This window comes from Procambarus clarkii, chromosome 55, assembly GCF_040958095.1.
Source record: "Procambarus clarkii isolate CNS0578487 chromosome 55, FALCON_Pclarkii_2.0, whole genome shotgun sequence".
In the NCBI taxonomy this organism is placed as follows: domain Eukaryota; kingdom Metazoa; phylum Arthropoda; class Malacostraca; order Decapoda; family Cambaridae; genus Procambarus; species Procambarus clarkii.
In genome coordinates this window covers 11409410-11432963 of record NC_091204.1, presented here as the reverse complement: position 1 = coordinate 11432963, position 23554 = coordinate 11409410, and the positions used below count along the sequence as shown (strand labels likewise).

At 58.1% G+C, this 23554-nt stretch overlaps 1 protein-coding gene across 1 annotated transcript; it reads left to right on the top strand.

The window, feature by feature from the left end:
* Window positions 1-21151: 21151 nt before the first annotated feature.
* On the top strand, window positions 21152-23069 carry LOC138352880 (oviduct-specific glycoprotein-like). The gene is made up of 3 exons (XM_069305433.1): window positions 21152-21162; window positions 21635-21681; window positions 22471-23069. The coding sequence occupies exons 1-3, from the start codon at window positions 21152-21154 to the stop codon at window positions 23067-23069; spliced, it is 657 nt and encodes a 218-aa protein (XP_069161534.1).
* Window positions 23070-23554: the final 485 nt, after the last annotated feature.

Genomic DNA, 23554 nt, shown 5'->3' with positions numbered 1-23554 from the left:
CCCTGAGCCTGCTAGGGACCCCAATGAGCCTGCTAGGGACCCCAATGAGCCTGCTAGTGGTCCCCTGACCCTGCTAGGAACCCCCTGAGCCTGCTAGGGACCCCCAATGAGCCTACTAGTGGTCCCCTGACCCTGCTAGGAACCCCCCTGAGCCTGCTAGGGACCCCAATGAGTCTGCTAGGGACCCCAATGAGCCTGCTAGGGACCCCAATGAGCCTGCTAGTGGTCCCCTGACCCTGCTAGGAACCCCCTGAGCCTGCTAGGGACCCCAATGAGCCTGCTAGTAGTCCCCTGACCCTGCAAGGAACCCCCTGAGCCTGCGAGGGACCCCAATGAGCCTGCTAGTGATCCCCTGACCCTCCTAGGAACCCCCTGAGCCTGCTAGGGACCCCAATGAGCCTGCTAGTGGTCGCCTGACCCTGCTAGGAACCCCCTGAGACTGCTAGGGACCCCAATGAGCCTGCTAGTGGTCCCCTGACCCTGCTAGGAACCCCCTGAGCCTGCTAGGGACCCCAATGAGCCTGCTAGTGATCCCCTGACCCTGCTAGGAACCCCCTGAGCCTGCTAGGGACCCCAATGAGCCTGCTAGTGGTCGCCTGACCCTGCTAGGAACCCCCTGAGCCTGCTAGGGACCCCAATGAGTCTGCTAGGGACCCCAATGAGCCTGCTAGGAACCCCCTGAGCCTGCTAGGGACCCCAATGAGCCTGCTAGGGACCGCAATGAGCCTGCTACTGGTCTTCTGACTCTGCTAGGAATCCACTGAGCCTGCTAGGGACTCCAATGAGCCTGCTAGGGACCCCAATGAGCCTGCTAGTGGTCCCCTGACCCTGCTAGGAACCCCCTGAGCCTGCTAGGGACCCCAATGAGCCTGCTAGTGGTCCCCTGACCCTGCAAGGAACCCCCTGAGCCTGCTAGGGACCCCAATGAGCCTGCTAGTGGTCCCCTGACCCTGCTAGGAACCCCCGAGCCTGCTAGGGACCCCAATGAGCCTGCTAGGGACCCCAATGAGCCTGCTAGTGGTCCCCTGAGCCTGCTAGGAACCCCCTGAGCCTGCTAGGGACACCAATGAGCCTGCTAGGGACCCCAATGAGCCTGTTAGTGGTCCCCTGAGCCTGCTAGGAACCCCCTGAGCCTGCTAGGGACCCCAAGGAGCCTGCTAGGGACCCCAATGAGCCTGCTATTGGTCCTTTGACCCCGCTAGGAACCCCTTGAGCCTGCTAGGGACCCCAATGAGCTTGCTAGTGGACCCCTGACCCTGCTAGGAACCCCCTGAGCCTGCTAGGGACCCCAATGAGCCTGCTATTGGTCCCCTGACCCTGCTAGGAACCCCCTGAGCCTGCTAGGGACCCCAATGAGCCTGCTAGGGACCCCAATGAGCCTGCTAGTGGTCCCCTGACCCTGCTAGGAACCCCCTGAGCCTGCTAGTGACCCCAATGAGCCTGCTAGAGGTTCCCTGACCCTGCTAGGAACCCCCTGAGCCTGCTAGGGACCCCAATGAACCTGCTAATGGTCCCCTGACCCTGATAGGAACCCCCTGAGCCTGCTAGGGACCCTAATGAGTCTGCTAGGGACCCCAATGAGCCTGCTAGGGACCCCAATGAGCCTGTTAGTGGTCCCCTGACCCTGCTAGGAACCCCCTGAGCCTGTTAGTGGTCCCCTGACCCTGCTAGGAACCCCCTGAGCCTGCTACGGACCCCAATGAGCCTGCTAGGAACCCCCACAGCCTGCCAGGGACCCCAATGAACCTCCTAGTGGTCCCCTGACCCTGCTAGGAACCCCCTGAGCCTGTTAAGGACCCCTTTGAGCCTGCTCGGGACCCCAATGAGCCTGCTAGTGGTCCTCTGACCCTGCTAGGAATTCCCTGAGCCTGCTAGGGACCCCAATGAGCCTGCTAGTGGTCCCCTGACCCTGCTAGGGACCCCAATGAGCCTGCTAGCGGTCCCCGGTCCCTGCTAGGAACCCCCTGAGCCTGCTAGGGACCCTAATGAGCCTGCTAGGGACACCAATGAGCCTGCTAGTGGTCCCCTGACCCTTGCTAGGAACCCCCTGAGCCTGCTAGGGACCCCCAATGAGCCTGCTAGGGACCCCAATGAGCCTGCTAGTGGTCCCTTGACCCTGCTAGGAACCCCCTGAGCCTGCTAGGGACCCCAATGAGCCTGCTAGTGGTCCCCTGACCCTGCTAGGAACCTCCTGAGGCTGCTAGGGACCCCCATGAGCCTGCTAGGAACCCCAATGAACCTGCTAGTGGTCCCCTGACCCTGCTAAGAACCCCCTGAGCCTGCTAGGGACCCTATTGAGCCTGCTAGTGGTCGCCTGACCCTGCTAGGAACCCCCTGAGCCTGCTAGGGACCCCATGGAGCCTGCTAGAGGTCCCCTGACCCTGCTAGGAACCCCCTGAGCCTGCTAGGGACCCCAATGAGCCTGCTAGTGGTCCCCTGACCCTGCAAGGAACCCCCTGAGCCTGCTAGGGACCCCAATGAGCCTGCTAGTGGTCCCCTGATCCTGTTAGGAACCCCCGAGCCTGCTAGGGACCCCAATGAGCCTGCTAGGGACCCCAATGAGCCTGCTAGTGGTCCCCTGAGCCTGCTTTGAACCCCCTGAGCCTGCTAGGGACACCAATGAGCCTGCTAGGGACCCCAATGAGCCTGTTAGTGGTCCCCTGAGCCTGCTAGGAACCCCCTGAGCCTGCTAGGGACCCCAAGGAGCCTGCTAGGGACCCCAATGAGCCTGCTATTGGTCCCCTGACCCCGCTAGGAACCCCTTGAGCCTGCTAGGGACCCCAATGTGCTTGCTAGTGGACCCCTGACCCTGCTAGGAACCCCCTGAGCCTGCTAGGGACCAAAATGAGCCTGCTATTGGTCCCCTGACCCTGCTAGGAACCCCCTGAGCCTGCTAGGGACCCCAATGAGCCTGCTAGTGGTCCTCTGACCCTGCTAGGAACCCCCTGAGCATGCTAGGGACCCCAATGAGCCTGTTAGTGGTCCCCTGACCCTGCTAGGAACCCCCTGAGCCTGCTAGGGACCCCAATGAGCCTGCTAGGGACCCCAATGAGCCTGCTAGTGGTCCCCTGACCCTGCTAGGAACCCCCTGAGCCTGCTATTGACCCCAATGAGCCTGCTAGAGGTCCCCTGACCCTGCTAGGAACCCCCTGAGCCTGCTAGGGACCCCAATGAACCTGCTAATGGTCCCCTGACCCTGCTAGGAACCCCCTGAGCCTGCTAGGGACCCTAATGAGTCTGCTAGGGACCCCAATGAGCCTGCTAGGGACCCCAATGAGCCTGTTAGTGGTCCCCTGACCCTGCTAGGAATCCCCTGAGCCTGCTACGGACCCCAATGAGCCTGCACGGGACACCAGTGAGCCTGCTAGTGGTCCCCTGACCCTGCTAGGAACCCCCTCAGCCTGCCAGGGACCCCAATGAACCTCCTAGTGGTCCCCTGACCCTGCTAGGAACCCCCTGAGCCTGTTAAGGACCCCTTTGAGCCTGCTCGGGACCCCAATGAGCCTGCTAGTGGTCCTCTGACCCTGCTAGGAACCCCCTGAGCCTGCTAGGGACCCCAATGAGCCTGCTAGTGGTCCCCTGACTCTGCTAGTGGTCCCCTGACCCTGCTAGGGACCCCAATGAGCCTGCTAGCGGTCCCCGGTCCCTGCTAGGAACCCCCTGAGCCTGCTAGGGACCCTAATGAGCCTGCTAGGGACCCCAATGAGCCTGCTAGTGGTCCCCTGACCCTTGCTAGGAACCCCCTGAGCCTGCTAGGGACCCCCAATGAGCCTGCTAGGGACCCCAATGAGCCTGCTAGTGGTCCCTTGACCCTGCTAGGAACCCCCTGAGCCTGCTAGGGACCCCAATGAGCCTGCTAGTGGTCCCCTGACCCTGCTAGGAACCTCCTGAGGCTGCTAGGGACCCCCATGAGCCTGCTAGGAACCCCAATGAACCTGCTAGTGGTCCCCTGACACTGCTAAGAACCCCCTGAGCCTGCTAGGGACCCTATTGAGCCTGCTAGTGGTCGCCTGACCCTGCTAGGAACCCCCTGAGCCTGCTAGGGACCCCATGGAGCCTGCTAGAGGTCCCCTGACCCTGCTAGGAACCCCCTGAGCCTGCTAGGGACCCCAATGAGCCTGCTAGGGACCCCAATGAGCCTGCTAGTGGTCTCCTGACTCTGCTAGGAATCCCCTGAGCCTGCTAGGGACTCCAATGAGCCTGCTAGAGACCCCAATGAGCCTGCTAGTGGTCCCCTAACCCTGCTAGGAACCCCCTCAGCATGCTAGGGACCCCAATGAACCTCCTAGTGGTCCCCTGACCCTGCTAGGAACCCCCCTGAGCCTGTTAAGGACCCCATTGAGCCTGCTCGGGACCCCAATGAGCCTGCTAGTGGTCCTCTGACCCTGCTAGGAACCCCCGGAGCCTGCTAGGGAACCCAATGAGCCTGCTAGTGGTCCCCTGACTCTGCTTGTGGTCCCCTGACCCTGCTAGGGACCCCAATGAGCCTGCTAGTGGTCCCCGGACCCTGCTAGGAACCCCCTGAGCCTGCTAGGGACCCCAATGAGCCTGGTATGGACCCCAATCAGCCTGCTAGTGGTCCCCTGACCCTGCTAGGAACCCCCTGAGCCTGCTAGGGACCCCAATAAGCCTGCTAGGGACCCCAATGAGCCTGCTAGTGGTCCCCTGACCCTGCTAGGAACCCCGTGAGCCTGCTAGTGACCCCAATGAGCCTGCTAGTGGTCCCCAGACCATGCTAGGAACCCCCTGAGCCTGCTAGGGACCCAATGAACCTGCTAATGGTCCCCTGACCCTGCTAGGAACCCCCTGAGCCTGCTGGGGAACCTAATGAGTCTGCTAGGGACCCCAATGAGCCTGCTAGGGACCCCAATGAGCCTGTTAGTGGTCCCCTGACCCTGCTAGGAACCGCCTGAGCCTGCTACGGACCCCAATGAGTCTGCTCGGGACCCCGGTGAGCCTGCTAGTGGTCCTCTGACCCTGCTAGGAACCCCTTCAGCCTGCTAGGGACCCCAATGAGCCTCCTAGTGGTCCCCTGACCCTGCTAGGAACCCCCTGAGCCTGTTAAGGACCCCATTGAGCCTGCTCGGGACCCCAATGAGCCTGCTAGTGGTCCCCTGACCCTTGCTAGGAACCCCCTGAGCCTGCTAGGGACCCCAATGAGCCTGCTAGGGACCCCAATGAGCCTACTAGTGGTCCCCCTGACCCTGCTAGGAACCCCCTGAGGCTGCTAGGGACCCCCATGAGCCTGCTAGGGACCCCAATGAGCCTGCTAGTGGTCCCCTGACCCTGTTAAGAACCCCCTGAGTCTGCTAGGGACCCTATTGAGCCTGCTAGTGGTCGCCTGACCCTGGTAGGAACCCCCTGAGCCTGCTAGGGACCCCACGGAGCCTGCTAGTGGTCCCCTGACCCTGCTAGGAACCCCTTGAGCCTGCTAGGGACCCCAATGAGCCTGCTAGGAACCCCAGTGAGCCTGCTAGTGGTCCCCTGACTCTGCTAGGAATCCCCTGAGCCTGCTAGGGACTCCAATGAGCATGCTAGGGACCCCAATGAGCCAGCTAGTGGTCCCCTGACCCTGCTAGGAACCCCCTGAGCCTGCTAGGGACCCCAATGAGCCTGCTAGGGACCCCAGGGAGCCTACTAGTGGTCCCTTGACCCTGGTAGGAACCCTCTGAGCCTGCTAGGGACCCCAATGAGCCTGCTAGGGACCCCAATGAGCCTGCTAGTTGTCCCCTGACCCAGCTAGGAACCTCCTGAGCCTGCTAGGGACCTTAATGAGATTGCTAGTGGACCCCTGACCCTGCTAGGAACCCCCTGAGCCTGCTATGGACCCCACTGAGCCTGCTATTGGTCCCCTGACCCTGCTAGGAACCCCCTGATTCTGCTAGGGACCCTGATGAGCATGCTAGGGACCCCAATGAGCCTGCTAGTGATCTCCTGACCCTGCTAGGAACCCCCTGAGCCTGCTAGGGACCCCAATGAGCCTGGTAGTGGTCCTCTGAGCCTGCTAGGAACCCCCTGAGCCTGCTAGGGACCCCAATGAGCCTGCTAGTTGTCCCCTGACCCTGCTAGGAACCCCCTGAGCCTGCTAGGGGCCCCAATGAGCCTGCTAGGGACCCCAATGAACCTGCTAGTGGTCCCCTGACCCTGCTAGGAACCCCCTGAGCCTGCTAGTGACCCCAATGAGCCTGCTAGTGGTCCCCTGACCCTGCTAGGAACCCGTTGAGCCTGCTAGGGACCCTAATGAGTCTGCTAGGGACCCAATGAGCTTGCTAGTGGTTCCCTGACTCTTCTAGGAACCCTCTGAGCCTGCTAGTGACCCCAATGAGCCTGCTAAGGACCCCAATGAGCATGTTAGTGGTCCCCTGACCCTGCTAGGAACCCTTTGAGCCTGCTAGTGACCCCAATGAGCCTGCTATTGGTCCTCTGACCCTGCTAGGAACCCCCCTGAGCCTGCTTGGGACCCCAATGAGCCTGCTAGTGGTCCTTTGACCCTGCTAGGAACCCCCTGAGCCTGCTAGGGACTCCAATGAGCCTGCTAGGGACCCCAATGAGCCTGCTAGAGACCCCAATGAGCCTGCTAGGGACCCCAATGAGCCTGCTAGAGACCCCAATGAGCCTGCTAGTGGTCCCCTGACCCTGCTAGGAACCCCCTGAGCCTGCTAGGGACCCCAATGAGCCTGCTAGGGACCCTAATGAGACTGCTAGTGGTCCCCTGACCCTGCTAGGAACCCCTTGAGCCTGCTAGGGACCCTAATGAGTCTGCTAGGGACCCCAATGAGCTTGCTAGTGGTTCCCTGACTCTTCTAGGAACCCTCTGAGCCTGCTAGTGACCCCAATGAGCCTGCTAAGGTCCCCAATGAGCATGTTAGTGGTCCCCTGACCCGGCTAGGAACCCTTTGAGCCTGCTAGTGACCCCAATGAGCCTGCTAATGGTCCTCTGACCCTGCTAGGAACCCCCCTGAGCCTGCTTGGGACCCCAATGAGCCTGCTAGTGGTCCCCTGACCCTGCTAGGAACCCCCGGAGCCTGATAGGGACCCCAACGAGCCTGCTAAGGACCCCAATGAGCCTGCTAGTGGTCCTTTGACCCTGCTAGGAACCCCCTGAGCCTGCTAGGGACTCCAATGAGCCTGCTAGAGACCCCAATGAGCCTGCTAGTGGTCCCCTGACCCTGCTAGGAACCCCCTGAGCTTGCTAGGGACCCCAAAGCGCCTGCTAGGGACGCCAATGAACCTGCTAGTGGTCCCCTGACCCTGCTAGGAACCTCCTGAGCCTGCTAGGGACCCCGATGAGCCTGCTAAGGACCCCAATGAGCCTGCTAGTTGTCCCCTTACCTTGCTAGGAAACCCCTGAGCTTGCTAGGGACCCCAATGAGCCTGCTAGGGACCCCAATGAGCCAGCTAGTGGTCCCCTAACCCTGCTAGGAAACCCCTGAGCCTGCTAGGGACCCCAATGAGCCTGCTAGAGACCCTAATGAGACTGCTAGTGGTCCCCTGACCCTGCTAGGAACCCCCAGAGCCTGCTAGGGACCCCTATGAGCCTGCTAGTGGTCCCCTGACCCTGCTAGGATCCCCCTGAGCCTGCTAGGGACCCCAATGAGCCTGCTATTGGTCCTCTGACCCTGCTAGGAACCCTTTGAGCCTGCTAGGGACCCCAATGAGCCTGCTAGGGACACCAATGAGCCTGCTAGTGGTCCCCTGACCCTGCAAGGAACCCCCTGAGCCTGCTAGGGACCCCAATGAGCCTGCTAGTGGTCCCCTGATCCTGTTAGGAACCCCCGAGCCTGCTAGGGACCCCAATGAGCCTGCTAGGGACCCCAATGAGCCTGCTAGTGGTCCCCTGAGCCTGCTTTGAACCCCCTGAGCCTGCTAGGGACACCAATGAGCCTGCTAGGGACCCCAATGAGCCTGTTAGTGGTCCCCTGAGCCTGCTAGGAACCCCCTGAGCCTGCTAGGGACCCCAAGGAGCCTGCTAGGGACCCCAATGAGCCTGCTATTGGTCCCCTGACCCCGCTAGGAACCCCTTGAGCCTGCTAGGGACCCCAATGAGCTTGCTAGTGGACCCCTGACCCTGCTAGGAACCCCCTGAGCCTGCTAGGGACCAAAATGAGCCTGCTATTGGTCCCCTGACCCTGCTAGGAACCCCCTGAGCCTGCTAGGGACCCCAATGAGCCTGCTAGTGGTCCTCTGACCCTGCTAGGAACCCCCTGAGCATGCTAGGGACCCCAATGAGCCTGTTAGTGGTCCCCTGACCCTGCTAGGAACCCCCTGAGCCTGCTAGGGACCCCAATGAGCCTGCTAGGGACCCCAATGAGCCTGCTAGTGGTCCCCTGACCCTGCTAGGAACCCCCTGAGCCTGCTATTGACCCCAATGAGCCTGCTAGAGGTCCCCTGACCCTGCTAGGAACCCCCTGAGCCTGCTAGGGACCCCAATGAACCTGCTAATGGTCCCCTGACCCTGCTAGGAACCCCCTGAGCCTGCTAGGGACCCTAATGAGTCTGCTAGGGACCCCAATGAGCCTGCTAGGGACCCCAATGAGCCTGTTAGTGGTCCCCTGACCCTGCTAGGAACCCCTTGAGCCTCCTACGGACCCCAATGAGCCTGCTCGGGACACCAGTGAGCCTGCTAGTGGTCCCCTGACCCTGCTAGGAACCCCCTCAGCCTGCCAGGGACCCCAATGAACCTCCTAGTGGTCCCCTGACCCTGCTAGGAACCCCCTGAGCCTGTTAAGGACCCCTTTGAGCCTGCTCGGGACCCCAATGAGCCTGCTAGTGGTCCTCTGACCCTGCTAGGAACCCCCTGAGCCTGCTAGGGACCCCAATGAGCCTGCTAGTGGTCCCCTGACTCTGCTAGTGGTCCCCTGACCCTGCTAGGGACCCCAATGAGCCTGCTAGCGGTCCCCGGTCCCTGCTAGGAACCCCCTGAGCCTGCTAGGGACCCTAATGAGCCTGCTAGGGACCCCAATGAGCCTGCTAGTGGTCCCCTGACCCTTGCTAGGAACCCCCTGAGCCTGCTAGGGACCCCCAATGAGCCTGCTAGGGACCCCAATGAGCCTGCTAGTGGTCCCTTGACCCTGCTAGGAACCCCCTGAGCCTGCTAGGGACCCCAATGAGCCTGCTAGTGGTCCCCTGACCCTGCTAGGAACCTCCTGAGGCTGCTAGGGACCCCCATGAGCCTGCTAGGAACCCCAATGAACCTGCTAGTGGTCCCCTGACACTGCTAAGAACCCCCTGAGCCTGCTAGGGACCCTATTGAGCCTGCTAGTGGTCGCCTGACCCTGCTAGGAACCCCCTGAGCCTGCTAGGGACCCCATGGAGCCTGCTAGAGGTCCCCTGACCCTGCTAGGAACCCCCTGAGCCTGCTAGGGACCCCAATGAGCCTGCTAGGGACCCCAATGAGCCTGCTAGTGGTCTCCTGACTCTGCTAGGAATCCCCTGAGCCTGCTAGGGACTCCAATGAGCCTGCTAGAGACCCCAATGAGCCTGCTAGTGGTCCCCTAACCCTGCTAGGAACCCCCTCAGCCTGCTAGGGACCCCAATGAACCTCCTAGTGGTCCCCTGACCCTGCTAGGAACCCCCCTGAGCCTGTTAAGGACCCCATTGAGCCTGCTCGGGACCCCAATGAGCCTGCTAGTGGTCCTCTGACCCTGCTAGGAACCCCCTGAGCCTGCTAGGGACCCCAATGAGCCTGCTAGTGGTCCCCTGACTCTGCTTGTGGTCCCCTGACCCTGCTAGGGACCCCAATGAGCCTGCTAGTGGTCCCCGGACCCTGCTAGGAACCCCCTGAGCCTGCTAGGGACCCCAATGAGCCTGGTATGGACCCCAATCAGCCTGCTAGTGGTCCCCTGACCCTGCTAGGAACCCCCTGAGCCTGCTAGGGACCCCAATAAGCCTGCTAGGGACCCCAATGAGCCTGCTAGTGGTCCCCTGACCCTGCTAGGAACCCCGTGAGCCTGCTAGTGACCCCAATGAGCCTGCTAGTGGTCCCCAGACCATGCTAGGAACCCCCTGAGCCTGCTAGGGACCCAATGAACCTGCTAATGGTCCCCTGACCCTGCTAGGAACCCCCTGAGCCTGCTGGGGAACCTAATGAGTCTGCTAGGGACCCCAATGAGCCTGCTAGGGACCCCAATGAGCCTGTTAGTGGTCCCCTGACCCTGCTAGGAACCGCCTGAGCCTGCTACGGACCCCAATGAGTCTGCTCGGGACCCCGGTGAGCCTGCTAGTGGTCCTCTGACCCTGCTAGGAACCCCTTCAGCCTGCTAGGGACCCCAATGAGCCTCCTAGTGGTCCCCTGACCCTGCTAGGAACCCCCTGAGCCTGTTAAGGACCCCATTGAGCCTGCTCGGGACCCCAATGAGCCTGCTAGTGGTCCCCTGACCCTTGCTAGGAACCCCCTGAGCCTGCTAGGGACCCCAATGAGCCTGCTAGGGACCCCAATGAGCCTACTAGTGGTCCCCTGACCCTGCTAGGAACCCCCTGAGGCTGCTAGGGACCCCCATGAGCCTGCTAGGGACCCCAATGAGCCTGCTAGTGGTCCCCTGACCCTGTTAAGAACCCCCTGAGTCTGCTAGGGACCCTATTGAGCCTGCTAGTGGTCGCCTGACCCTGGTAGGAACCCCCTGAGCCTGCTAGGGACCCCACGGAGCCTGCTAGTGGTCCCCTGACCCTGCTAGGAACCCCTTGAGCCTGCTAGGGACCCCAATGAGCCTGCTAGGAACCCCAGTGAGCCTGCTAGTGGTCCCCTGACTCTGCTAGGAATCCCCTGAGCCTGCTAGGGACTCCAATGAGCATGCTAGGGACCCCAATGAGCCAGCTAGTGGTCCCCTGACCCTGCTAGGAACCCCCTGAGCCTGCTAGGGACCCCAATGAGCCTGCTAGGGACCCCAGGGAGCCTACTAGTGGTCCCTTGACCCTGGTAGGAACCCTCTGAGCCTGCTAGGGACCCCAATGAGCCTGCTAGGGACCCCAATGAGCCTGCTAGTTGTCCCCTGACCCAGCTAGGAACCTCCTGAGCCTGCTAGGGACCTTAATGAGATTGCTAGTGGACCCCTGACCCTGCTAGGAACCCCCTGAGCCTGCTATGGACCCCACTGAGCCTGCTATTGGTCCCCTGACCCTGCTAGGAACCCCCTGATTCTGCTAGGGACCCTGATGAGCATGCTAGGGACCCCAATGAGCCTGCTAGTGATCTCCTGACCCTGCTAGGAACCCCCTGAGCCTGCTAGGGACCCCAATGAGCCTGGTAGTGGTCCTCTGAGCCTGCTAGGAACCCCCTGAGCCTGCTAGGGACCCCAATGAGCCTGCTAGTGGTCCCCTGACCCTGCTAGGAACCCCCTGAGCCTGCTAGGGGCCCCAATGAGCCTGCTAGGGACCCCAATGAACCTGCTAGTGGTCCCCTGACCCTGCTAGGAACCTCCTGAGCCTGCTGGGGACCCCGATGAGCCTGCTAAGGACCCCAATGAGCCTGCTAGTTGTCCCCTTACCTTGCTAGGAACCCCCTGAGCTTGCTAGGGACCCCAATGAGCCTGCTAGGGACCCCAATGAGCCTGCTAGAGACCCCAATGAGCCTGCTAGTGATCTCCTGACCCTGCTAGGAACCCCCTGAGCCTGGTAGGGACCCCAATGAGCCTGGTAGTGGTCCTCTGAGCCTGCTAGGAACCCCCTGAGCCTGCTAGGGACCCCAATGAGCCTGCTAGTGGTCCCCTGACCCTGCTAGGAACCCCCTGAGCCTGCTAGTGACCCCAATGAGCCTGCTAACGACCCCAATGAGCATGTTAGTGGTCCCCTGACCCTGCTAGGAACCCTTTGAGCCTGCTAGTGACCCCAATGAGCCTGCTATTGGTCCTCTGACCCTGCTAGGAACCCCCCTGAGCCTGCTTGGGACCCCAATGAGCCTGCTAGTGGTCCCCTGACCCTGCTAGGAACCCCCGGAGCCTGATAGGGACCCCAACGAGCCTGCTAAGGACCCCAATGAGCCTGCTAGTGGTCCTTTGACCCTGCTAGGAACCCCCTGAGCCTGCTAGGGACTCCAATGAGCCTGCTAGAGACCCCAATGAGCCTGCTAGTGGTCCCCTGACCCTGCTAGGAACCCCCTGAGCTTGCTTGGGACCCCAAAGCGCCTGCTAGGGACGCCAATGAACCTGCTAGTGGTCCCCTGACCCTGCTAGGAACCTCCTGAGCCTGCTGGGGACCCCGATGAGCCTGCTAAGGACCCCAATGAGCCTGCTAGTTGTCCCCTTACCTTGCTAGGAACCCCCTGAGCTTGCTAGGGACCCCAATGAGCCTGCTAGGGACCCCAATGAGCCTGCTAGAGACCCCAATGAGCCAGCTAGTGGTCCCCTGACCCTGCTAGGAAACCCCTGAGCCTGCTAGGGACCCCAATGAGCCTGCTAGAGACCCCAATGAGCCTGCTAGTGGTCCCCTGACCCTGCTAGGAACCCCCTGAGCCTGCTAGGGACCCCAATGAGCCTGCTAGGGACCCTAATGAGACTGCTAGTGGTCCCCTGACCCTGCTAGGAACCCCTTGAGCCTGCTAGGGACCCTAATGAGTCTGCTAGGGACCCCAATGAGCTTGCTAGTGGTTCCCTGACTCTTCTAGGAACCCTCTGAGCCTGCTAGTGACCCCAATGAGCCTGCTAAGGTCCCCAATGAGCATGTTAGTGGTCCCCTGACCCGGCTAGGAACCCTTTGAGCCTGCTAGTGACCCCAATGAGCCTGCTAATGGTCCTCTGACCCTGCTAGGAACCCCCCTGAGCCTGCTTGGGACCCCAATGAGCCTGCTAGTGGTCCCCTGACCCTGCTAGGAACCCCCGGAGCCTGATAGGGACCCCAACGAGCCTGCTAAGGACCCCAATGAGCCTGCTAGTGGTCCTTTGACCCTGCTAGGAACCCCCTGAGCCTGCTAGGGACTCCAATGAGCCTGCTAGAGACCCCAATGAGCCTGCTAGTGGTCCCCTGACCCTGCTATTAACCCCCTGAGCTTGCTAGGGACCCCAAAGCGCCTGCTAGGGACGCCAATGAACCTGCTAGTGGTCCCCTGACCCTGCTAGGAACCTCCTGAGCCTGCTAGGGACCCCGATGAGCCTGCTAAGGACCCCAATGAGCCTGCTAGTTGTCCCCTTACCTTGCTAGGAAACCCCTGAGCTTGCTAGGGACCCCAATGAGCCTGCTAGGGACCCCAATGAGCCAGCTAGTGGTCCCCTAACCCTGCTAGGAAACCCCTGAGCCTGCTAGGGACCCCAATGAGCCTGCTAGAGACCCTAATGAGACTGCTAGTGGTCCCCTGACCCTGCTAGGAACCCCCAGAGCCTGCTAGGGACCCCTATGAGCCTGCTAGTGGTCCCCTGACCCTGCTAGGATCCCCCTGAGCCTGCTAGGGACCCCAATGAGCCTGCTATTGGTCCTCTGACCCTGCTAGGAACCCTTTGAGCCTGCCAGGGACCCCAATGAGCCTGCTAGGGACACCAATGAGCCTGCTAGTGGTCCCCTGACCCTGCTAGGAACCCCATGAGCCTGCTAAAGACCCAATGAGCCTGCTAGGGACCACAATGAGCCTGCTAGTGGTCCCCTGACCCTGCTAGGAACCCCCTGAGCCTGCTAGGGACGCCAATGAGCCTGCTTGGGACCCCAATGAGCCTGCTAGTGGTCCCCTGACCCTGCTAGGAACCCTCTGAGCCTGCTAGGGACCCCAATGAGCCTGCTAGGGACCCCAATGAGCCTGCTAGGGACCCCAATGAGCTTCTAGTGGTCTCCTGACCCTGCTAGGAACCCCCTGAGCCTGCTAGGGACCCCAATGATCCTGCTAGGGACCCCAATGAGCCTGCTAGTGGTCCCCTGACCCTGCTAGGAACCCCCTGAGCCTGCAAGGGACCCCAATGAGCCTGCTAGGGACCCCAATGAGCCTGCTAGTGGTCCCCTGACCCTTCTAGGAACCTCCTGAGCCTGCTAGGGACCCCAATGAGCCTGCTAGGGACCCCAATGAGCCTGCTAGTGGTCCCCTGACCCGGCTAGGAACCTCTTGAGCCTGCTAGGGTCCCCAATGAGCCTGCTAGGGACCCCAATGAAAAAGCTAGTGGTCCTCTGACTCTGCTAGGAATCCCCTGAGCCTGCTAGGGACTCCAATGAGCCTGCTAGGGACCCCAATGAGCCTGCTAGTGGTCCCCTGACCCTGCTAGTTGGCCCCTGACCACTAGCAGTTACAAGCGAAGCAGTTACGCAAGCACTTATACGAAACTGGGGCCAGATTCACGAAGCAGTTACGCAAGTACTTACGAACCTGGGACCTGATTCACGAAGCAGTTACTCAAGCACTTAGGAACCTGGAGCCAGATTCACGAAGCAGTTACGCAAGTACTTACGAACCTGGGGCCAGATTCACGAAGCAGTTACGCAAGTACTTACGAACCTGGGACCTGATTCACGAAGCAGTTACTCAAGCACTTAAACGAACCTGGGGCCAGATTCACGAAGGAGTTACGCAAGTACTTACGAACCTGGGACCTGATTCACGAACCAGTTACGCAATCACTTATGAACCTGGATCCAGATTCACGAAGCAGTTACGCAAGCACTTAAACGAACCTGGGGGCCAGATTCGCGAAGCAGTTTCGCAAGCACTTTCGAACCTGGGGCCAGATTCACTAAGCAGTTACGCAAGTACTTATACGAACCTGGGGCCAGATTCACGAAGCAGTTACGCAAGCACTTACGAATCTGGGGCCAGATTCACGAAGCAGTTACGCAAGCACTTACGAACCTGGGGCCAGATTCACGAAGCAGTTACGCAAGTACTTACGAACCTGGGACCTGATTCACGAAGCAGTTACGCAATCACTTATGAACCTGGAGCCAGATTCGCGAAGCAGTTACGCAAGCACTTAAACGAACCTGGGGGCCAGATTCACGAAGCAGTTACGCAAGCACTTAAACGAACCTGGGGCCAGATTCACGAAGCAGTTACGCAAGCACTTACGAACCTGGGGTCAGATTCACGAAGCAGTTACGCAAGTACTTACGAACCTGGAGGCAGATTCACGAAGCAGTTACGCAAGCACTTACGAACCTGGGGACAGATTCACGAAGCAGTTACGCAAGTACTTACGAACCTGGGGCTTGATTCACGAAGCAGTTACGCAAGCACTTACGAACCTGGGGGCCAGATTCACGAAGCAATTACGCAAGTACTTACGAACCTGGGACCTGATTCACGAAGCAGTTACGCAAGCACTTAAACGAACCTGGGGCCAGATTCACGAAGCAGTTACGCAAGCACTTACAAACCTGGGGCCAGATTCACGAAGCAGTTAAGCAAGTACTTACGAACCTGGGGGCCAGATTCACGAAGCAGTTACGCAAGTACTTACGAACGTGGGACCTGATTCACGAAGCAGTTACGCAAGTACTTACGAACCTAGCTGGGGCTTGATTCACGAAGCAGTTACGCAAGCACTTATGACCCTGGAGCCAGATTCACGAAGCAGTTACGCAAGCACTTATACGAACCTGGGGACCTGATTCACGAAGCAGTTACGCAAGTACTTATACGAACCTGGGGCCAGATTCACGAAGCAGTTACGCAAGGATTTATACGAACCTGGGGCCAGATTCACGAAGCAGGTACGTAAGCACTTATACGAACCTGGGACCAGATTCACGAAGCAGTTACGCAAGATCTTATACGAACCTGGGGACCTGATTCACGAAGCAGTTACGCAAGTACTTATACGAACCTGGGGCCAGATTCACGAAGCAGTTACGCAAGTACTGACGAACCTGGGGCCAGATTCACGAAGCAGTTACGCAAGCACTTACGAACCAAATGGGGGTTCAGAGTGTCTTTCACCCTGATGCCCCTGTTCACCTAGCAGTCAATAGGTGTACCTGGGAGTTAGACAGCTGCCACGGAGCTGCTTCCTGGAGGTGTGTGTGTGTGTGTGTTGAGAGCCGGGACCAAGAACCAGAGCTCAACCAAATTAGTATCTGAGAAGGTCTTGGATGGACTGGTTTCGTCTTGACTACCCCGGGGTGTCAAGTGAGGTCAAGAGGGTGACAGGAGACTCACAATGGTGTGAAGTCGGAGTTTCCGCCGGAAAGGTCAAGCGGCGGTCAGGTCAAGCCGGGTGTCAAGTGTACCTGCTTCACACACTCATGTCAAGACGGCGCTGGAGCTGTCAAGACAGCGCTGGAGGTGTCAAGACGGCCCTGGAGGTGTCAAGAAAGCCCTGGATGTGTCAAGACGGCCCTGGAGCTGTCAAGACGGCCCTGGAGCTGTCAAGACAGTCCTGGAGCTGTCAAGACATCCCTGGAGCTGTCAAGATGGCCCTGGAGCTGTCAAGACAGCCCTGGAGCTGTCAAGACGGCCCTGAAGGTGTCAAGACAGCCCTGGAGGTGTCAAGAAAGCCCTGGAGGTGTCAAGACGGCCCTGGAGGTGTCAAGACAGTCCTGGAGCTGTCAAGACATCCCTGGAGCTGTCAAGACGGCCCTGGAGGTGTCAAGACAGCCCTGGAGCTGTCAAGACGGCCCTGGAGGTGTCAAGACAGCCCTGGAGGTGTCAAGAAAGCCCTGGAGGTGTCAAGACAGCACTGGATGTGTCAAGACGGCCCTGGAGCTGTCAAGACGGCCCTGGAGCTGTCAAGACAGTCCTGGAGCTGTCAAGACATCCCTGGAGCTGTCAAGACGGCCCTGGAGCTGTCAAGACAGCCCTGGAGCTGTCAAGACGGCCCCTTGAGCTGTCAAGACAGCCCTGGAGCTGTCAAGACATCCCTGGAGCTGTCAAGACGGCCCTGGAGCTGTCAAGACGGCCCCTTGAGCTGTCAAGACGGCCCCTTGAGCTGTCAAGACGGCCCCTTGAGCTGTCAAGACAGCCCTGGAGCTGTCAAGACAGCCCTGGAGCTGTCAAGACAGCACTGGATGTGTCAAGACGGCCCTGGAGCTGTCAAGACGGCCCTGGAGCTGTCAAGACGGCCCTGGAGATGTCTCAAGACGGCCCTGGAGGTGTCAAGACAGCCCTGGAGCTGTCAAGACAGCACTGGATGTGTCAAGACGGCCCTGGAGCTGTCAAGACAGCCCTGGAGCTGTCAAGACAGTCCTGGAGCTGTCAAGACGGCCCTGGAGGTGTCTCAAGACGGCCCTGGAGCTGTCAAGACGGCCCTGGAGGTGTCTCAAGACGGCCCTGGAGGTGTCAAGACAGCCCTGGAGCTGTCAAGACGGCCCTGGAGGTGTCTCAAGACGGCCCTGGAGCTGTTAAGACACCCTTGGAGCTGTCAAGACAGCCTTGGAGCTGTCAAGACATCCCCAGAGCTGTCAAGACAGCCTTGGAGCTGTCAAGACATCCCCAGAGCTGTCAAGACATCCCCAGAGCTGTCAAGACATCCCCAGAGCTGTCAAGGCAGCCCCAGAGCTGTCAAGACAGCCCCAGAGCTGTCAAGACAGCCCCAGAGCTGTCAAGACAGCCCCAGAGCTGTCAAGACATCCCCAGAGCTGTCAAGACATCCCCAGAGCTGTCAAGACATCCCCAGAGCTGTCAAGACATCCCCAGAGCTGTCAAGACATCCCCAGAGCTGTCAAGACATCCCCAGAGCTGTCAAGACATCCCCAGAGCTGTCAAGACAGCCCCAGAGCTGTCAAGACAGCCCCAGAGCTGTCAAGACAGCCCCAGAGCTGTCAAGACAGCCCCAGAGCTGTCAAGACAGCCCCAGAGCTGTCAAGACAGCCCCAGAGCTGTCAAGACATCCCCAGAGCTGTCAAGACATCCCCAGAGCTGTCAAGACAGCCCCAGAGCTGTCAAGACAGCCCCAGAGCTGTCAAGACATCCCCAGAGCTGTTAAGACATCCCCAGAGCTGTCAAGACATCCCCAGAGCTGTCAAGACATCCCCAGAGCTGTCAAGACATCCCCAGAGCTGTCAAGACATCCCCAGAGCTGTCAAGACATCCCTAGAGCTGTCAAGACATCCCCAGAGCTGTCAAGACATCCCCAGAGCTGTCAAGACAGCCCCAGAGCTGTCAAGACAGCCCCAGAGCTGTCAAGACAGCCCCAGAGCTGTCAAGACATCCCCAGAGCTGTCAAGACAGCCCCAGAGCTGTCAAGACATCCCCAGAGCTGTCAAGACAGCCCCAGAGCTGTCAAGACATCCCCAGAGCTGTCAAGACAGCCCCAGAGCTGTCAAGACAGCCCCAGAGCTGTCAAGACAGCCCCAGAGCTGTCAAGACAGCCCCAGAGCTGTCAAGACAGCCCCAGAGCTGTCAAGACAGCCCCAGAGCTGTCAAGACAGCCCCAGAGCTGTCAAGACAGCCCCAGAGCTGTCAAGACAGCCCCAGAGCTGTCAAGACAGCCCCAGAGCTGTCAAGACAGCCCCAGAGCTGTCAAGACAGCCCCAGAGCTGTCAAGACAGCCCCAGGGCTGTCAAGACATCCCCAGAGCTGTCAAGACATCCCCAGAGCTGTCAAGACAGCCCCAGAGCTGTCAAGACAGCCCCAGAGCTGTCAAGACAGCCCCAGAGCTGTCAAGACAGCCAGTTCCCACACCTCAAACTTCTTAAATTATTTCCCTTCAGCTTCCACGCTAAATATTTTTAAATATATAATATATAATAATTGCCATTGAGTCTTGTGCCAGGCCGGGGCTGTGCCGTGCTCGAGAGTCCCACATTAGAACCCTTATCTCTACGAGGTTAGATAAGCCTTAATTAGGCTTTTCATCCCAATGTCCGTCCTCTAAAGCCTGCTTGATGGTATATTTGGGGCATGCGCTAGCTCCTGGCCTCCTCTAGCTGGGGCGTTAACTACTGTCTGGTCGAGCCTTAGGCATAAGAAGAAATGGGGAAAAAACCAGGATCCGACCATGTTGGGCACATACCCAAGAGCATTCACAGTGCAAAGTGTGGTTTTGGCTCCTATCTGGCAATATACATATACATAGATCAATACATGAGGGAGCCAGTCCCCCTCCCCCCCCCCCTTGTCTACAGCTCAATACATCAACTACAGCGTCTCAAGGAAATACAATTTTACGCAATGAAGAGTTATGGGTTCACCGGCTTATCAGACTATCTTGAGGTTATCTTGAGGTTATCTTGAGGTTATCTTGAGATGATTTCGGGGCTTTAGTGTCCCCGCGGCCCGGTCCTCGACCAGGCCTCCACCCCCAGGAAGCAGCCCGTGACAGCTGACTAACTCCCAGGCACCTATTTACTGCTAGGTAACAGGGGCATTCAGGGTGAAAGAAACTTTGCCCATTTGTTTCTGCCTCGTGCGGGAATCGAACCCGCGCCACAGAATTAGGAGTCCTGCGCGCTATCCACCAGGCTACGAGGCCCCAACACTATGATGTCTTGCAAGATGCAGCCTTTACGAAACCCGTACATCCCTCTCTCTCTCCTTAACGACCTCGTTAACAAGGTCTTGGGAGGATCAAACTTCTTAGTGTCAACTTAGGATTACGGGGGGGGGGAAGATGTAGAGGTTTCGGAAGCGTTTGTGCAATTTCTTGAGAAATCCTGACCCCCTGCTGGTCAAGAACAGGGGTCAAGAACAGGGGTCAAGAACAGGGGTCAAGAACAGGGGGTCAAGAACAGGGGTCAAGAACAGGGGGTCAAGAATAGGGGGTCAAGAACAGGGGTCAAGAACAGGGGGTCGAGAACAGTGGGTCAAGAACAGAGGGTCAAGAACAGGGGGTCAAGAATAGGGGGTCAAGAACAGGGGTCAAGAACAGGGGTCAAGAACAGGGGGTCAAGAACAGGGGGTCAAGAACAGGGGTCAAGAACAGGGGTCAAGAACAGGGGGTCAAGAACAGGGGGTCAAGAACAGGGGGTCAAGAACAGGGGGTCAAGAACAGGGGGTCAAGAACAGGGGGTCAAGAACAGGGGTCTTGAACAGTGGGTCAAGAACAGAGGGTCAAGAACAGGGGGTCAAGAATAGGGGGTCAAGAACAGGGGTCAAGAACAGAGGGTCAAGAACAGGGGGTCAAGAATAGGGGGTCAAGAACAGGGGTCAAGAACAGGGGTCAAGAACAGGGGTCAAGAACAGGGGGTCGAGAACAGGGGGTCGAGAACAGGGGTCAAGAACAGGGGGTCAAGAACAGGGGTCAAGGCAGAACAAGTGAGGACTCAGAACGCCTCAGCAAAGGTCAAAGAAGAACAAGGAAGATTAGACCAATTGTCAACTGTCAACAGGGGTCAAATAGGGGTCATGCCCCCCCCCCCCAGGCTGACCCCAGCCTCCCCCCTGTACCCCTGTACCCCACCACGAGTCATCTGGACCCCCGTGAGGCTGAATAAACAATCGGGTATCACCTACACCGTGAACAATACACCCGCTCCCGCTGGGTCACGTGACCTTTGAGGTCATGTACTGACGGCTCAGAGGCGGGCCCAAAGAGCTGGAGCTCAACCCCCAACAAGCATTAGGTGAGTAGTAGTATATGAACGTTCCACCTGTTTCACCTGTCCACCTACACAATAGGAAGTATCAACACACATAATCCACCACCCAGGTCACGTGATCTCCATCCTGTCACCTGATAGGCAAGCCGCCGCTGCTTCGTCAAGCAATCAGACGATATATATATATATATATATATATATATATATATATATATATATATATATATATATATCATAAGAGTCACTGCAGTAGGCTCGAACTCTCTCTCGAGATGGTTAATAAGTGATTGGGTTAATCCGGGACCTCCGCTTGCACGTGTGCAGGGGATTAATCTAATCTTTCTGGAGGGGATTTACGCTAATATTTTCCGGATTTGGTGAAAGGTGAGAGGGGGGTGAGGCGTGGGGGGAGGGGGAGGGGGGGATACAGGTAGGTGAGGGGGGGGATAACACAGGTGAAGGGGGGGGAGACACATAGCAGGATCAGAACTATGAAGAACATCACCTCAACTACTTGAACCATCGGGTATCGAACTCTGACCAGCAGGAACCCAGGCTGATCAGTCCTGGACAAAACACATACACGGACAGTTGTCAATACGTACCGTTTTAAATTGTCTGCCAAGTCGATTTAACCGAACCAAGTAGAACCTACGTATCCAGTAGAACCGGTTACTGTGGTACGTACCCTAGTGTACCACCACACAAGGGTACAGAGGTTGCAAGAGATCGCCTCCCAGGAATCGCGTAAAGCCAATGGACAATCCCCATCATGAAGATCTCGTAAACTTACGTATATAACGAACACCAAACAGCTCAAAACGCAAAAGTGTACCACCACACTACGGTACCACCACACTACGGTACAGAGGTTACAAGGGTTCCTGTACCGCCAATGGACAATCCCCATCATGTATAATTGCTCGCGTTAACCTACATACGTCAGACCAAACACTACAAAACGCAGCAAAAACACATAAGCAAAAAAAAAATTCCCAGAATTTAACCATTTTTGAAAAATGTTAATTGCACAATTTTTCATTTCATTTCACCTTGATATATACAACGGAAATACATGATTATAATACAGTATACAGCGGTTGGTGTATTTTCCTGTATTTTGTTGTATTCCTTTAAAGAGGACAGAATGGATTAGGTGTTTAGGAGAGGTTGTGTTACTTTTTGTGAGGGTGAGTGCGTGTTCCGAAGGCACTTTTTGCGCACTTGAGACCGTGTGAGTGCTTCCTTTTTTTAGCTGGTTCCTGGAATCAGGCTCTAGCTCCTGGGCCCCGGCTCTCATAGGTACGTATACACAGATAGATAGATATAGACACAAACAGATAGCTAAATAGATAGACCTTTCACCATAATTAGCATATACTCACTTGTACTTCCGACAGGGTTGAATTCTAGCTCCTGGGACCCGCCTCAAGAAGCAGACAATGCCCCTTTACCACCGCTAATCACCTAATCACCCCAATTAATCCTTCCTAAACGACCCCTAATCACCTTGGAAGCTGATTAATCACCTTAACGACAATCAGGATTTAATCACCTTGAAACGACGGCTTCCAATAGACCTCAATTACGTGGTTTAGGTGTTAATTACTCCAAGCTGATTGGTCCAGCTGCGAACCAATCAGGGAATAGAAGCAGAGGGGAGGGGATTGGAACCCGTTCAACTACCAATTAGAGTTTGTGAAGTAATTAGCGGCGATGATATGAGAGTTTTTAGTTTAAAATGGGTTTTAGGGGGAATTGTGGGGGGGGAGGGGGGTCAGTCAATACCCCTCCCCCCCCCTATCACCTGCCGTAAAAAACGGGCCGCTGGTTCGCATCAAACAGTCAACAGGAGAGAGACAACGGACCCCTTAACGGAATCCTGTTAACAGGAAGCTGAGCCAATGGTGTTCAATCCCACGCTATGATAGGGGAGGGGCTCAGGGGGAAGGGGGAAGGGTTGAGAGCTCAGGGCTCAGGGGAAGAGCTGAGGGCTCAGAGGGAGGACTGAGGGCTCAGGGCTCAGGGGGAGGGCTAAGGGCTCCCTAGGGGTGGCTAAGGGCTCTCTAGGGGTGTCTAAGGGCTCCCTAGGGGTGTCTAAGGGCTCCCTACGGGTGGCTAAGGGCTCCCTAGGGGAGGCTAAGGGCTCCCTAGGGGAGGCAAAGGGCTCCCTAGGGGTGTCTAAGGGCTCCCTAGGGGTGTCTAAGGGCTCCGTAGGGGTGGCTAAGGGCTCCCTAGGGGTGTCTAAGGGCTCCCAAGGGGTGGCTAAGGGCTCCCTAGGGGTGTCTAAGGGCTCCCTAGGGGTGGCTAAGGGTTCCCTAGGGGTGTCTAAGGGCTCCCTACGGGTGTCTAAGGGCTCCCTAGGGGAGACTAAGGGCTCCCTAGGGGTGTCTAAGGGCTCCCTACGGGTGGCTAAGGGCCTCCTAGGGGTGGCTAAGGGCTCCCTAGGAGAGGCTAAGGGCTCCCTAGAGGTGGCTAAGGGCTCCGTAGGGGTGTCTAAGGGCTCCCTAGGGGTGTCTAAGGGCTCCCTAGGGGTGGCTAAGGGCTCCCTAGGGGTGGCTAAGGGCTCCCTAGGGGTGTCTAAGGGCTCCGTAGGGGTGGCTAAGGGCTCCGTAGGGGTGGCTAAGGGCTCCCTAGGGGTGGCTAAGGGCTCCCTAGGGGTGGCTAAGGGCTCCCTAGGGGGTGTCTAAGGGCTCCCTAGGGGTGGCTAAGGGCTCCCAAGGGGTGGCTAAGGGCTCCCTACGGGTGGCTAAGGGCTCCCTACGGGTGTCTAAGGGCTCCCTAGAGGTGTCTAAGGGCTCCCTAGGGGTGACTAAGGGCTCCCTAGGGGTGGCTAAGGGCTCCCTAGGGGTGGCTAAGGGCTCCCTAGGGGTGTCTAAGGGCTCCCTAGGGGTGTCTAAGGGCTCTCTAGGGGAGGCTACGAGCTCCCTAGGGGTGGCTGAGGGGTCCCTAAGGGTGTCTAAGGGCTCTCTACTATTACGAATCCCGAGCGCTGTCTACTCAACCATCAGGCCACACCAATCTCATGTGCTAAATTGCCCTAACCTAACCTATTGCAGGGCCCGGTGATAGAAAACGGGGGTATCACGTGAATTTAATTATTAGGTACTTTGTATGTCGTGAACATGTGCTTGATTCTAGGTCTATGTAGCATGGTGGCTTCCTATATGTGGGT